The sequence below is a fragment of the Lutra lutra genome, chromosome X (genome assembly GCF_902655055.1).
Source record: "Lutra lutra chromosome X, mLutLut1.2, whole genome shotgun sequence".
Classification (NCBI taxonomy): Eukaryota; Metazoa; Chordata; class Mammalia; order Carnivora; family Mustelidae; genus Lutra; species Lutra lutra.
In genome coordinates, this window is record NC_062296.1 from 37303446 (window position 1) to 37318412 (window position 14967).

Sequence of the window (14967 nt, forward strand, 5' to 3'; positions counted from 1 at the left end):
TGTCAGCACAGGGGGCCGAGGGTTTCCATGAGGATAGGGGGATTTGGAGTGAGCCAGAATCTCAAATCTGAGAAACAGGAAATGGGGCAGTAAAGCCTGACACTGAAAGGAGCCTGGAAAACCAGACTGCATTTCATTCGCTCCCATCCACCTCTGAGCCTAGGAAGGATGGGAGCCCCACATTCTGGAAGGCAAAGGACTCCTTCCAAATCCTTCTCTGGGTTCTCTTCTCTGAGAGCTATGACTGTCCTCTAGCCTGGCCCCTGGCCCTGCACCTCCCCTCTTCTACCCTGGGATTCTGACATGGATGGGAAGGGGGTATTCAAGGCATAAGAAAGTCTGAGATGAAGAATGGCTGCTACTTACTTCCCATTTGGTAACCGGGATGGCAAATCAGTTGTCCTGCGCAGAGAACAGCTCTGAGACTCAGTGGAAAAAGGGGTACGATTAACTAGCCACGTCTTCCATGGGCAGGAGAACTAGGGGGATTTTTGCCCCGCTAGTCCCAATTCTGCTTTTGCTGCCTCTGATTCAGCAGGGGCCCGGTTATGTTCTGGGAGAGCCTGCAGGCTCCAAGGGGTCGCCCCCTCGGCCCCCTCCTGCCCTCATAGAGGACGGGAGGCCTGGCGGCTGTGGGAGGGGAGCTGGATAAGCACACTTTTTCAAATAGGGATTCTGCGGCTGGATACGCCTGAGCTGGCATTCCAGCTCCACGGGCTGGGGGACTTGTGAGCCTGTTCCATTGTCTACAAATTGGGGTAATCGGGTTGTCGTGAGGATCCAGTGAGCCCAGCTGGGTGCTCGGCCTGAGGTCAGTGACTGCCTTTATGAGCGGCTCACCCTCCCCCGCTTTCCTGCTGTCTCCCTCTCAGGCGCTCCAGGGAAGAAGGGTCCTTTCGGGAGGGCTGGAGTGCCTGGGCAGAGCGTGAGAGTGGGGTACACCTTGGTGAAGCACAGCCAGTCGGAACAGGTGCCCCTGTGCCCTGCCGGGATGAGCCAGCTGTGGGTAGGTTACAGCTTGCTGTTCGTGGAGGGACAGGAGAAAGCCCACAACCAGGACCTGGGTAAGTACCGGCTCTGACACCAGCCTTGGTCATCCCCCCCCCCACCACCACCACAGGGATCAAGAGCTCCCCTCTTCTGTCCTCTCAGCCTGGGGCGGGCCCACCATTGGGTAGTAGGATTCCAACAGTAGCTGTCGCGTCAGGCATATCTGGGTTTAAACCCTGGCGCTCCCACTTACTGGCTGGGAAACCCAAGATGAGTTCTTCCACCTCTCTGAACTGCCACTTCCTCCTTAAATGGAAACAAAGCTAAGGCTAGTACCTGTCTCAGAGGCTGCTATAAGGAGTACATGAATCACCCAATGGAAAACGCTTAGGACAATGTTCGGCATGTTAAGCAGGAGTAATAATAATAATAATAATTGCTGTGGGGCAATAGCAATTACCTGGGAATTAATTGTATTGTCTACAGGTGTGCCAACTCTGAACCACAGACTCACTCTATTCAATGCGGATTTGACACAGCAGATTAATTAGGGAGTCATTCCACAGCTTAGACAAAGATTCCTTTCATTCTCGAACTTCCCTGGTGTGTTGAGAATAGGATTTGACCAACAGATGCCAGCGGATGCATGATGTTCCAGGCCTGGAAGGAGGGCCGTCCCTGCTCTGGGACAAGTGGCTGGATGCCACCCGGGCCAGTCCAGACCTGGTGGCACTGGGCACGGTCCCAGCCCCACCTCTCGGCCCCACCTTACCTGCCTCTGCCCACCTGCTCTCCTCCCAGGCTTTGCTGGCTCCTGCCTGCCCCGCTTCAGCACCATGCCCTTCATCTACTGCAACATGGACGAAGTGTGCCACTACGCCGGGCGTAATGACAAATCCTACTGGCTCTCCACCACCGCCCCCATTCCCATGATGCCCGTGGGCCAGGCCCAGATCCCCCAGTACATCAGCCGCTGCTCTGTGTGCGAGGCACCCTCACAGGCCATCGCTGTGCACAGCCAGGATGTCACCATCCCGCGGTGCCCCCTGGGCTGGCGCAGCCTCTGGATCGGGTACTCCTTCCTCATGGTGAGGCCCTGCCTTGCCCCCTTCCCCAGTGTAGAGGCAGAGGGCGGCGGCGGGGGTGGGGTGGGGGGGACCCTGGGAGGGTCCCTCACGCAGGTTCGCAGGCTCAAGCGACATGATGTAGGAAGCACAGAATTTGAAATGAAGGAAGAGGCTTGGCCTGACCTTGGCCGAGTTCTGCATGAATGATGGGTGATTCTGAGAGTGAGTAGAAGGGAGCAGTTTGCACCTAGCCATCCAGGGTGAGAATATCTATGAATCACGGGAAAAGGCCCTGATGTCTCCATGCCTGCTTCAGGTACACCACAAGCGAGGGAGGGAGGTGACAGCCGATCCTGGTGGACAATGAGGGAGAGGCTGCCCCCCACCCTCAAGGCCGGGACACACTCTCATGGCCCAGGCTGGGCATGGCTGGTCCTCCTTTTCTGCCCACGGTCCCAGGCCCCTCCGGCTACCGCCATGTCCTCCTGAAAGGCTCAGATGAGGGTGTACTCTGTTTCTACATCCTTACTGAGGTTTTTGCTGCTTGCCCACTGTGGTGGGAGAGCTGTCTGTCTTGGTAAGAAAGAGCTGAGAACATCTGCAAGCCCAAGGAGGCATCAACTCCCTCACACGCCATTCTGTGTGAATACCCGGGGTCGGGGGTCGGACATTAAATAAGCAAAAGGCAGGTTTCGGGCCAGAATCGCTCCCAGGGAACACCAGGGTGGCCCCTGCTGAAGTACTCTGCCTCCCCAGAGCTTCCTTGCTAGATCGCCAGGGGTGAGATGACGAGAAATTGTCTTTGAAGAATTACCAAAGCCGTAGGCCTCCTCACGTTAGTGTGCCCACCTGGGATGAGGTACTTCCTTGTTTTGCTCTGTGTGAATTGGGCAGTTTATCCCCATGTGATACAGAGTCGCCTCACCTCTCCTTCTGTCCCATCCACCACCCAGATCAGGAAATAAGTCAAAAAGGCCCCTGAGTTTCCACAAGGAATAGTACAAAAGTTGTACAAAATCGCCTGTGTTTTGCTCCCGAGAGCACTCTTAAGTCCTTACTCAGAATCTCTTTACTCTTACTTTCCACAGAATTCTAACGTTCTAGAATATCCATATTTTCCTGAAAACCTGTAAGGGTGGGAATTTGGACTGCCTAGTACGGCATCTTGGGACCATAAGACATGCCTGCTAAGAAGGAGAAAAGAGGGAGAAAATGATTCAAAGGTGGCCTAACAACTCTGGGGACACAACTGTCCAATGCAAAAAGCAACATTCCCAACAACAAGCCTGAGTCCTGTGCCAAGTGTAAAATACACAGCGTCTGCCCAATTAGTAAGGCAGGGTAGTGTGTCCTTTGTTCCAGAACATGTTCCATCTGAGGATCAAAATGAGGAAAGCTTTGATGCTTCATGTATCAGGAAAATCCCTTCTAAGGAGACTAACCCTCCCGGAGCTGTGTAAAGCAAGCCATCCCTGAGCGTCCAACTTGGGCATCTGTCCCACTGGCCATTTGCTGACCCCGGGGGGGATGAAGCCCATTCTTCACCCACTGTGGTCCAGCTAATACCCCAGCTGACATGAAGGGAGAGGGGGTGGGGAGTGCAGCGACAGGGACTGCTATCTGTGGGTACAGTGACTGGCGACTATGGGCTAATGAATGGTACTGACTTTGGATGCTGAAGGGGCCCTGAATCGGGGGCCAGGACGCTAGGCCGCATACGAGGCCCACTTGTACTCAGCAAGCAGCAATGCTCTGTGTTGCCCTAAAGGGTGTGGTACAGATGGAAAACGTAAGAAGTTCTAAGGAAGCTAACTGCAGAGCCGACACTATTCATAGATGGGCTGGGGGAGGGGCTCAGGGTTTAGCCACTTGGTGGAGTACCACGCGCTCTTCTCGGGGTTCACCACCAAGGGCTTGGAGTAGACAAGGGTTTGGAGAAGCCCTGCATTCTAAAACCTACTGAATCTGCCTTCATTCAGCTTTTCTTAGACTTACTTGCCCGCGGGGATTGGCAAAGAGCCGCCAAACACACTTCGGAATTCAGTGGGATGTTGGGAGTTCGGTTGGGGAGGACACTGGCCAAGAGGTCCCCGCTGCCCAAGCACAGTGGGTTAGGAGGTCACTTGGGGAACATGGAGGGAATGCTCCTGGCCCTGAGGAGCTACAAGCTCAAGTGGTCCCGGGAGATTTGGGGGTGCAGGCTAGATGCTAGGGCTGAGCCAGGGGCCAGAGCTGTGGAAGGGCCCAGGGCTGAAGTGCTGACCCCATCTGTTGCAGCATACCGCGGCAGGCGCCGAGGGTGGCGGCCAGTCCCTGGTGTCCCCGGGCTCCTGCCTGGAGGATTTCCGAGCCACTCCTTTCATCGAGTGCAGCGGGGCCCGGGGCACCTGCCACTACTTTGCCAACAAGTACAGTTTCTGGCTGGCGACGGTGGAAGAGAGGCAGCAGTTTAGGGAGGAAGCGGCGTCTGAAGCACTCAAGGCCGGGCAGCTCCACACCCGCGCCAGCCGCTGCCAGGTGTGTATGAAAAGCCTGTAGAGGGGCAGCTGCCGCACCCCACCCCCTGCCCGCCCTCCCCCACACAACGGTCCCCTCACAGCTGAAGAAGGAAGGACCCCTGCCCTGTTGCCTCTCCGTCAAGTCGTACATCAGAGTCTCCTGAGGGCTGGACTACTGGACACTGGTCACCCTGACCGTCAGGCCCGATGGGTGAGCCCGCCCGACTGGGGTCTGCTGTCCCATTTCAACCTGGTGCTGTTGTTGGACGTGGACGGTTGCAGGCTTATTCACGGCTACCTCAGAAAGACCTGCTGGGTGACTGCTTTCTTAGACTCCTAGCTTTCCTCATTGTCTTGATCAGAAAGCCCTTCACCATAGCTGAGAAGTCACTTCTTTCTGTCCAGAGGTCACCACATTATTTGGCTTAAACCAGAAGCTGGTGTTTCCACATTCAGCCAGAAAATTCTCTGGCTAAGCATTCACAGGGTGACTTGAGCCTGCATGAGGCAAGCTCTTACTCATCCAGGGGACCCACTGTGTCTAGGCAGGCGGTGGACCTGGAATGAGTGGGGTGCTCACCAGCAGCCCGGGGTGCTCTTTGGTTCCTTCAAGGGTGAGCCAAGCTGGGCCCCAGAGTGCTTCAGGAGGGGGCTTAACTTCAGATGGTCCCCAATGAATTACTTCCTCCTTGCCAGCGCCCTCCCCAGCCAGAGACCTAGAACTTGGCCTAGTCCAGAGTAGAGAAGGGGAGGCACCAAGTGCAGCCAGGCCCAGAAAGGGAAATGAGAACCACACCCCTTTCTCCCAGGCCGGGACGGGGGGTCGGGGTGGGGGGGGTGGGGGCAGAGGTGGATGGGTAAGAAGGTGTGAATTTTGCTTTGGAATCCAGGAACAAAAAAAGACAAAGCCCTTGTCCCAGTTTCTCAGAGGTCCCTGTTTATTCCAAATGCCATCCAGATGTGTGCAGTGGGGCAAATCGAAGCCATGGTGTTTTGGGTCCTTTGCGTTCTGAGGCTGTTGTTAGAGACTTTCCATTAAAATGTCCATCCAATTGCTCTTTCACGGGTAGCTTGTTAAACTATTTTAATACATCGTTAAGTCTCATAGAAATCTAGCACACTCCTCTCCTTAGCAGTGGCAGACCTAAAACAAGCTGGAGTGGACTATAAAGTGTATGGCATTCTCTGCAGGGGGATGTGTTTTAACCAGTTCCTCTGATTATCAGTTTCCCAGAATACCTAGCTATGTTAACATGAGGCAATTCCTTCTGGGTGATTCTCTTTCCTTAAATATTATGTAAACCATGCCAACACAGAGAAAGCAAAATCAGTATAATCTGAATGAATTACTTTTACCTTCACCTCCTGAGTAATAAGCATGCTGTCAGCTTTGTGCATTGCAAATAAAAGGAATCACACATCAACGTTCGGCTCTTTGGATGTTTTCTCATGAAACTTTTCTAAAGTCCATCTCGCTATAATTCGTGAGTTCCCCTCAGAGCCTGATAACACAAGCTGAGCTTTACAACATAATACTGAGGTGGAAAAAATACAATTAAAGTCAAAGGGCAGAAGGCAACAAATCCACAACTTCTTTCAAAATACACCTACACCATCCATTCTAGAGTTCAAGAAATGGGTTTCCATACTTCTGGTGCCTCAGTATCCTTTACAGAGAAATCAGAAGTAGAGAAATAATTGGGGCACCTGGGTGGCACAGTCAGTTAAGCATCCAACTCTTGGTTTTGGCTCAAGTTGTGATCTCAGGGTCATGAGGCCAAGCCCCACATCAGGCTTCTCGCTCAGTGTGGAGTCTGCTTGAGACTCTCTCCCTCTCCCTCTGCCCCTCTACCCCCGCAACCTCACATGCACATGCTCGCTCTCTATCTCAAAAATAAATAAATAAAATGTAGAGACATGGTGAGGTTGTTAAAATAAAATCTGAGACATATATGCATATGCATATTTGTATATGCATAAAATATATCTTCTGGACTGATAAGAAAGCCATGATGCTGGGAGCATTCAGAGAAGGGAACCAATCCATGGGAGGGAGAGACATTTTCACTGTACATCACTTTGTACCTTTTGATTTTTGAACTACTGGAATATATTACCTGGGGAAAAAAAATGGAATTCAAGGAAACAAGTGTTCTAATATTTCTACATATACAGAAAACAAAACAAGACAAAACAAAACAAAACAAACTTTAGTTTGGTGCTGGCTTTCAAGCTAGTGGTTGCTGGCCTTCCTCAGGCCTTGGTAGAGAAAGGGGGTGAAATGCACCCAAGTTAAGAGGGAAGGAGAGAAACATGGGCTTGAGGTACAGCCACACAAAAGAGGGTTTAGCAAAGCCAATTTGATCAAAATGTGCTTGAAGATTTGCTATGTTGCTCATCCTGAAATGGTTCGGAATTGCATTTGCCGCATGGATTAAATGTCACCATGTGAATAATTTTTTCTCATTATAGCTGTCAACCAAAATGGAGTCGAAGTCAAAGGCCAATTTGGATTTCCCCCGAATCAACAATTTTAAGTCATTGATTGGCAAACTACAGCCTGCACACCAAATCTGCAGCTCGCCACCTGTTTTTGTAAATAAAGTTTTATTGGCTTCCAGCCAGGCTCGTTTGTGTGCACACCGGCAATGGCTGCTTTTGCTCTTTTGCACTTTGACCGTGGAGTTGAGTGGCTGTGGCAGAGACCATATGGCCTGCAAAACCAGAAGTGTTTACTATTTGGCCCTTGGCAGGAAAAGTTTGCGCACAGCTGACTTAAAGTGATCATGACTTGGGGCACTTGGGTGGCTCAGGCGGTTAGGCCTTTGGCTCAGGTCATGATCCCGGGGTCCCAGGATGGAGCCCTGAGTCTGGCTCCCAGCTCAGTGGGGAGTCTGCTTCTCCCTCTCCCTCTGCCTCTCCCTGCCGCTCATGCTCTCTCTCTCTTAAATAAATAAAATCTATTTAAAAATGAGTTTTTAAATAAATAAACAGATAAAGCGATCATGACTTGATTGAAGGGCTGGGTGACATCTGACAAAAACATCAGTAAGGATGGCGACACCCATCATCAGACAGCAAGTTGCCCTCAGCTAGGAAGGAAATCAACCAGGGCACATTTGATGTGATTTCTCAGGCAAATTTTTGATCTGAATTATAATCATTTAAAATACATATTCAAATAACTTAAAAAGACCTTTTTCTCCCTGATGCAATCACTTTATTATTAGAGCAAGAGAATAGATTGCTTCTTAGTATTTAGCCCAAAAGAGGTCACTCCTGAAGGGGTGAAGAAGCACAGGGAAACCATCTTTTCTCTGCTGGTGCTTGAAGCAAAGTGGGAGTTTCTGTCTGTCTTCCAGACATCCATCTCCTCGTTTCAGTAGCTGAAGACTCGCCGTGGCCAGGCAAGACAAGCCGGGAAGCAAGGGATAACTCCTAATCTTTCTGTTCCTATGTTCCATGATTGTTCTAGTTCGTTCTGGGGAAGGGTTATCATCGTTTGTTTTCTGAGAAACGGTAATTGGCTCAGTCATGATTGCTTTCAAGTTTGTATGCTGTTGGCATATCAGGCACTTGCTGACTAGAAAAGTCTCATGTAATGGGTTTGTGCTCTTCTCGTACCAGCTGGAAGACAGACCGCCAAGTCGCGTTTCTGCTATCCTAGACGCTCAGGATCTCGAAATCTTCCTCCAGGTCAAACTCCTCTAGTTGTTCAGTAGAGTCAATGAATTCTGTTTGGAGTATGGAAATGAGAAAGAAGAAAGCTTGACACTCTGGTTGAAATGGTCAGTACAGTTACTCAGTAGTTGAGGCTATTCATTTTTTAGTCGTTTTGCTAGAGAAACGTGGAGGAGACTCGCAGGTGGGACCGCAGACAAGTACTAGAGATTCTTTAGAAAGACCCACATTGAGGGCGCCTGGGTGGCTCAGTTGGTTAAGCCATTGCCTTCAGCTCAGGTCATGATCCCAGAGTCCTGGAATTGAGTCCCATATCAGGCTTCCCCTGCTCTGCAAGGAGCCTGTTTCTCCCTCTCCCTCTGCCTCTCCCCATGCTTGTGCACTCGCTCTCTCTCTCTGTCAAATAAATAAATAAAATCTTTAAAAAAAACTCATAAAAAATTTAAAAAAAAGAAAGAGCCACATTGAGATACCATCTTACATCAGTCAGAATGGCAAAAATTGACAAGGCAAGAAACAACAAATGTTGGAGAGGCTGTGGAGAAAGGGGAACCCTCTTACACTGTTGGTGGGAATCCAAGCTGGTGCAGCCTCTTTGGAGAACAGTGTGGAGGTCCCTCAAAAAGTTAAATATAGGGGCGCCTGGGTGGCTCAGTGGGTTAAAGCCTCTGCCTTCAGCTCAGGTCATGATCTCAGGGTCCTGGGATCGAGCCCCGCATCGGGCTCTCTGCTCAGCGGGGAGCCTGCTTCCTCCTCTCTCTCTGCCTGCCTCTCTGCCTACTTGTGATCTCTGTCTGTCAAATAAATAAAAATAAAATCTTAAAAAAAAAAGTTAAATATAGTACTACCCTATGACCCAGCCATTGCACAACTGGGTATTTACCCCAAAGGTACAGATGTAATGAAAAGAAGGGGCACGTGCACCCCAATGTTCATAGCAGCAATGTCCACAATAGCCAAACTGTGGAAAGAGCTGAGATGCCCTTCAACACACGAATGGATAAAGAAGATGTGGTCCATAAATACAATGGAATATTACTCAGCCATCAGAAAGGATGAATACCCACCATTTGCATTGTCATGGATGGGACTGGAAGAGATTATGCTGAGTGAAATAAGTCAAGCAGAGAAAGTCAATTATCAAATGGTTTCACTTATTTGTGGAACATAAGGAATAGCATGTAGGACATTAGGAGAAGAAAGGGGAAAATGAAGAGGGGGGGATATCAGAGGGGGAGATGAACCATGAAAGACTACAGACTCTGGGAAACCAACTGTGGGTAGAGGGAAGGGGGAGGTGAGCCCAGTGATGGGTATTAAGGAAGGCACAGATTGGAGCACTGGGTGTTAGACACAAACAATGGGTCATGGAACACTACATCAGAAACTAATGATGTCCTATATGGTGACTAACATAATTAAAAAAAAAAAAAAGAAAGCAAAATAGTTAAGTTCATTACACAGTCTTATTTCCAGGGATGAAGACAAGGCTCTGGGGTCTTTGAGGTACTTTTCAAACCACCCCTGGCCCCTGATTTGTTTTTTTGGACCAGACCATGAATATACGTTCTCGTCATTTTGATTTCGCATGGCCCTTTTGCACTGAGCTCATTTTCTTCAACTCTCAGGCTTTGAAACTGGTACAGATCAGTTCACTGGAAGATTAAAATCATCGAGGACACACTCCCTGCTCAACCCAGCTGAAGAGACACTGTACATTCTATGGAAAGTATGAGCCACAGTTGATTCAGTCTCATGAAACAACAGCCACCCAAGAACCCTGGAACAATGGCTTACCTGCCCCAGTGGTTGTCACTTCTGGCTTAGCTGGAGGAACAAAGGGAGGCCAGTGTGATGGATGTTTCTGAACTAATTCAAACATCCTTAAGTTTTCCTTTAGGATTTCCTGAGGACACACAGAAACGGCTGTAAACATTTCAGACTGACTACACATTTCAGGCTGGTTGTCCATCTGTGATCCCAAACCCTGTGAGAGTGGCCTGGTTGTTGAAAGGCGAGAACAAAGCCCTGGCCAGTGCGCCCATCCTCTCCTTGCTCCATCCGAGGACCCAGCCCCCTTCAGTGCTAGCGCTGTTAGCCCCGGAAGGAAGGACACTGGAGGGAGGAGCTGATGGAAAGCCAGACGCCCTGGCCTAACTCAGTTCAGTGCCGAGCTGTTCCTGATGTGTTGGCTCCAAAGAACTGTGTGTTCATTACGTGAAACCTGGCCCCAAAGGATCCGGGACAGCGTATTGGCAGGGTTTTGATTTTAGTCCAACACGTGTGGTGTATGTCCTAATTAAGATGGCACAGTCTTACCAGAGAACTTTCATTCAACCTTTACAGGGGGTGTGTCTAGAGTTGCGCTGCCTTCTGACAGGTTAAGAATTGCCTTTAGAAAATAATTTTCCGGATCGCCTGGGTGGCTCAGTGGGTTAAGCCTCTGCCTTCGGCTCAGGTCATGATCTCAGGGTCCTGGGATCAAGTCCCGCATCGGGCTCTCTGCTCAGCAGGGAGCCTGCTTCCCTCTCTCTCTCTCTCTCTCTCTCTGCCTGCCTCTCTGTCTACTTGTGATCTCTCTCTGTCAAATAAATAAATAAAATCTTTAAAAAAAAAAAAAAAGAAAGAAAATAATTTTCCATTGTGTCCCAGCCAATGTTTCACTAGGGTGGCAGAGTCAACTAGGGACATTAATGTCAATTATCTGTTGGCTTGTGAAGAAAAAAATCTGCCCTCCTCACAGGAGGCTCTGGGCTCCCATCTCCTGGCCTCTATTTTCTTTCTTTCTTCTTCTTTTTTTTTTTTTTTTTTTTTTTTTTTTTTGGCAGGTAGGAGAATAGCACGTCTCCTGCCATTCCATCTGGGGCACTTTTCAACTACTCCCTGTGATCGCCCTTCTTTAATAAGCATTTATCAATGTCTCCTACGTACTTGTGTTAGAAGTGAGGATGAGAAGGGCAGATACAAAGACTGGTGAGCCAGCAAAAACGGTGAGTACCCTTTAACACAAAATACTGAGAAGAGAACATATCTGGCTTTGCTGTTTACACAGATTCCTGCAAACTGTGTTTCGTTTAGCAGCAGCGTGCCGACCTTTAATAGAAACGAGATAGCTAAGAGAAAGACACACTCCCTAAACTACATCATGGACTATATGAAACTGTAAACAGACCACGAAACAAACAGAAAAGCAGTTTGGTTCCTTCAATCATCTTGGCGCTATGAAGGGCATGAGGAAGGATTTAGGCGGAACTCTGTGAAATTAGCATTAAGTGAAAACGGTGGAATATTCATTGAATATTTCATGTGACTTGTAGGCATAATCAGATGAGCTACATTACGTAGCTAAAAATATCATCCACTTGACATACTAAGCATATTTCAAACAAAGGTTTTGCTCTGGTTCCCCCCAGAATTATGCATAATTCCCCACATCTTAGTTTTTCTCTTGCAGTATAATCCCATCAGGCTAGATTCAAGTCACTACGTGGAGCAGTCTTGAAAAGGGATCCTATTGAATAACTTCTGCTTTTAAGACTAAGAAAAACATACATCGTTACCTTCTGTACAAGGCTACACCAGCTATCAAAGTCCTTTTCTTCTTTGCAGAAAAATCCCTTGGGGGGAAAAGCAAGAGAACAGAACTTAGAACTGGTCAGGGGCACAGAGTCAGGCCCTCTGTACTACAAGATGGCGCCCCTGGCCTGGAGCTAGGATGGGGGCCGCTCTCTTTAGATGCATCTTCTGGCAATAATGGAGCACATTGGCTGCATGGCTGCATCCTCTCCTGGGCCATTTACCTGGACACACACATTTACTCGTTCATTCCACCTCTCCCTCTCCATCCTACTCGCTCTCCCCCACCCCCTGTCCCTCTCCCCTCATACTGTGAGACACAGTAACTTGAAGGCCAATCTCCAAAGCATGGGGTTAATTCCATGACCCTCGGTGCGTAAATAGACACATCCATAAAGAACAGTTGATTAAACCAACCAACAAAAGCCAAATAGTACTTTTAGCTGGAGGTAGTACATGGTAAGATGGCTTTGACCTGAAGGAAATGATCTGTTAGAATAAAAAGAACCATCCACCTCCTTCCCCATCCTCAGAGCCATCCTACAGTAGTGAAAGAATGGTCCAAAACAAGAGGAGGGCTCTTGTCCACTCTCGATCTCTGGTGCTCTGCCAATTGGGTTAAACTGGAAGAGAGGATTCAGCCAGGCCTCAGAACCAACTGTAACTTTACAGGCAGCTGTCCGTTCAGCATATGAAGACAGTCGTCATACCTCCAGGGGGAAAACCCTGAGTGTCCAGGGAAATGAGTGCTATCTACCCGGAAGGTCTTGCCCTCTGATCCCTCCCTAACTATGTCCCACCTTATTCCCTGAGCCTGGGTAGCAATAATTAGGGGGCAAGAAGTAAAAGGGTAAAGACTGTAATGCTAATAATAACTAGCATTTACAGAATACTTACAAGGTGCCCAGCCCTGAGTTGAATGCCTTATGCCTCCCACAACCCTGAAGGAAGTATTGTTCTGCTCATTTTAGGGGTGAGAAGGCTGAGGCTCAAAAAAGTTCAAGGGCTCCTCCTAAGTCCATGGCTAGGAGGTGGCAGGGCCAGGATTCCAACTCTAGCAGTTTGCCTTCAGGGTCCATCCCTTCCCTACGATACTATGGTATAACTCACGGGGGAGGGGGGGTGGGGCATGGTGAGGGAACATACTCTCTCGCCTTCCTACCCAGCAAACCTAGAGAACTCCCCAGAAACCAATCTGTAACAGGGTGGCATCGTATCTCTTGGCCCACCCAACCTTCAGATACCCACCAGCGCTACGGAAGGATCCAAGTTCAAGATGTTCATTCGCTGCGGGGACTGTAGGCAATGGAAAGTCTGGTCGTCAACCGTTCCATTCTTTTCCGTATCAACAAAAGTCTGGGTTGTGTGAGGGTCCAAGAAAATGAGCTCATCACCTGTTTGGAATGAGACATGCTTAATCTAGAAAGAACTGCTGCCCCTGTCCCACTGCTGTCCCTCGGGGGGAGGAGGCGCTCTGGTTTTCTTAACCCCTCCCTTTGGTGACAATGGGAATGAGATGACAGAAAGCCTGAACTCAGGTGATCATGCTTGAAGGAAGCCAAATCCAATCACTCAACCAGAGGACTCGTCCTAGCAGATACATCTCCTCAAAGCCCAAGACCAAAAATGGAGAGGGACGGGTTTGAGCAAATGAGCGAATGAGAGACCAGAGATGATGTGGCAGGCTCTGTGAGCAGCAGTTAGCAAAGAGGTGGGAGGTACAACCACCAGGGCAGGAGCCCAGGTACCATTAGGGAGCTTCCTGCCTCTTTCCACATTGGGAAGCATCTTGCTCGCTCCATGCCATTGGTTCTCAGACTTGTGGTCAGAGAGCACATCTGGTAAGAAAGAAAAGGCCTTGGCCTTCCCAGAGAAATGGAAATGCTGACTCTGTTAATGATGGGCTCTGACTTCTGGTCTCAGTTAGCTAGCAAGTTAAGCAATTCCTAGTGGAAAGCTTTGATTCCACCACAGACACACCTCACCAAGGAAATTCACTTTGAGATGATCCGCCTGCACAAAGGAGAGAAGAGCCATGCTTTGTCAAGGTGGAAAAAGCCCAACCCAATAATGACCTGGGAGGAGTCTGAGATAATAAAACCTCTACTTTGATATTCAAAGGGTTGAGAGGCCCTCCAAGGCTCATCAGTGTCATGCTGAGTTGGCCAGAGTGGTACCCCATCCTCACTGGCCAGGCTTCAGGACCATCTGGGCCTCCGTGTTGTAGAAGGGGTTGGGCAACCAAAGAGAGATCTACCCAAGGCAGGAGAATGGGGTAGGAAGAGATGCCACCAAAGACCCTCCCTGGAGTGGCATCCAGGATGGCGTTGGGCCACATCTTAGAGTTTCTGTTGGCATACAACGTGTTTCTGACGCCTGATGAATAGCTTAACTTGTCTCTACCACAGACATATATATCCCCCTTAGACCACTGGGGGGTAGATCAGTTATACCTCAAAAGCTTCAAGTCACAAAGAAAAGCAATAACCAGGATGTTCAGAAGGAAGCCTACTTATGACCACAGAAAAGTAAGAAGGAAAGGAAGCTGTGCACAAGAAAATGGAAATCCAGAGCAAGCATTCTGCCAGTGTTTCAAGTTAAGGTGCTGGGAATAATTGGATAAATAAGAGCATCCTCTCTGATTCTGGCCCTTTCCAGGTACGTGCCTGCGTGTGTGTGTGTGTGTGTGTGTGTGTTTGTGTGCATGTGCACGTGTGTGTATGTGGAGTGGAGCTTTTCAGGTGCCGCTGTTTCTGAGAATGCTTAAAAGAGATACAGTAGAATCCCCCAAAAGTCCTAGAAGTGATGTGGGGTGGTGTGGGTGAGACCCAGGTCTCTAATTAGGCCTGAGAACAAGAGGCCATTTGGTCAGCCATCTGCAGACATGGGGCTCATGCTATGGATCCTTGGTGGCAACCTTCCCCGAAGTGCAGGGGACAAACATCTCCTGTCTAAGCAGGCAAAATCGGACAGACAGACTCTCATCCTGGACATAGGGTCACACACCGAGAGCTTTCCCCAGCTTCCCACTGGAAAAGAGGGCCCTCAGGAAGCAAGGTAGCATGGCAGGCAGAGATGGCCTCATTGGAACTGAATGCTGATTTGGCTACTTTCTAGCTGGGTGACTTTGAGGCAATCCCTCTAACTCTTAGTTT

General features: G+C 49.3%; 2 protein-coding genes across 5 annotated transcripts in view; one reads left to right on the top strand and one right to left on the bottom strand.

The window, feature by feature from the left end:
- The window catches only part of COL4A6 (collagen type IV alpha 6 chain), a 274461-nt gene extending 269476 nt beyond the window's left edge, over positions 1-4985 (top strand). For all 4 annotated transcript variants that reach the window (XM_047715185.1, XM_047715188.1, XM_047715187.1 and 1 more), the window contains 3 exons: positions 873-1064; positions 1792-2078; positions 4335-4985. In XM_047715185.1, the coding sequence (XP_047571141.1) occupies positions 873-1064; positions 1792-2078; positions 4335-4595 (740 nt within the window). In that variant the 3' untranslated portion in view covers positions 4596-4985. The remainder of the gene's footprint in view (positions 1-872; positions 1065-1791; positions 2079-4334) is intronic.
- A 3190-nt stretch (positions 4986-8175) lies between these two features.
- The window catches only part of ATG4A (autophagy related 4A cysteine peptidase), a 52016-nt gene continuing 45224 nt past the window's right edge, over positions 8176-14967 (bottom strand). Inside the window, exons 10-13 of the mRNA XM_047715191.1 lie at positions 13061-13206; positions 11797-11853; positions 10034-10142; positions 8176-8289 (exon numbers count right to left, since the gene is read on the bottom strand). Of these exons, the coding sequence (XP_047571147.1) occupies positions 8219-8289; positions 10034-10142; positions 11797-11853; positions 13061-13206 (383 nt within the window). The 3' untranslated portion in view covers positions 8176-8218. The remainder of the gene's footprint in view (positions 8290-10033; positions 10143-11796; positions 11854-13060; positions 13207-14967) is intronic.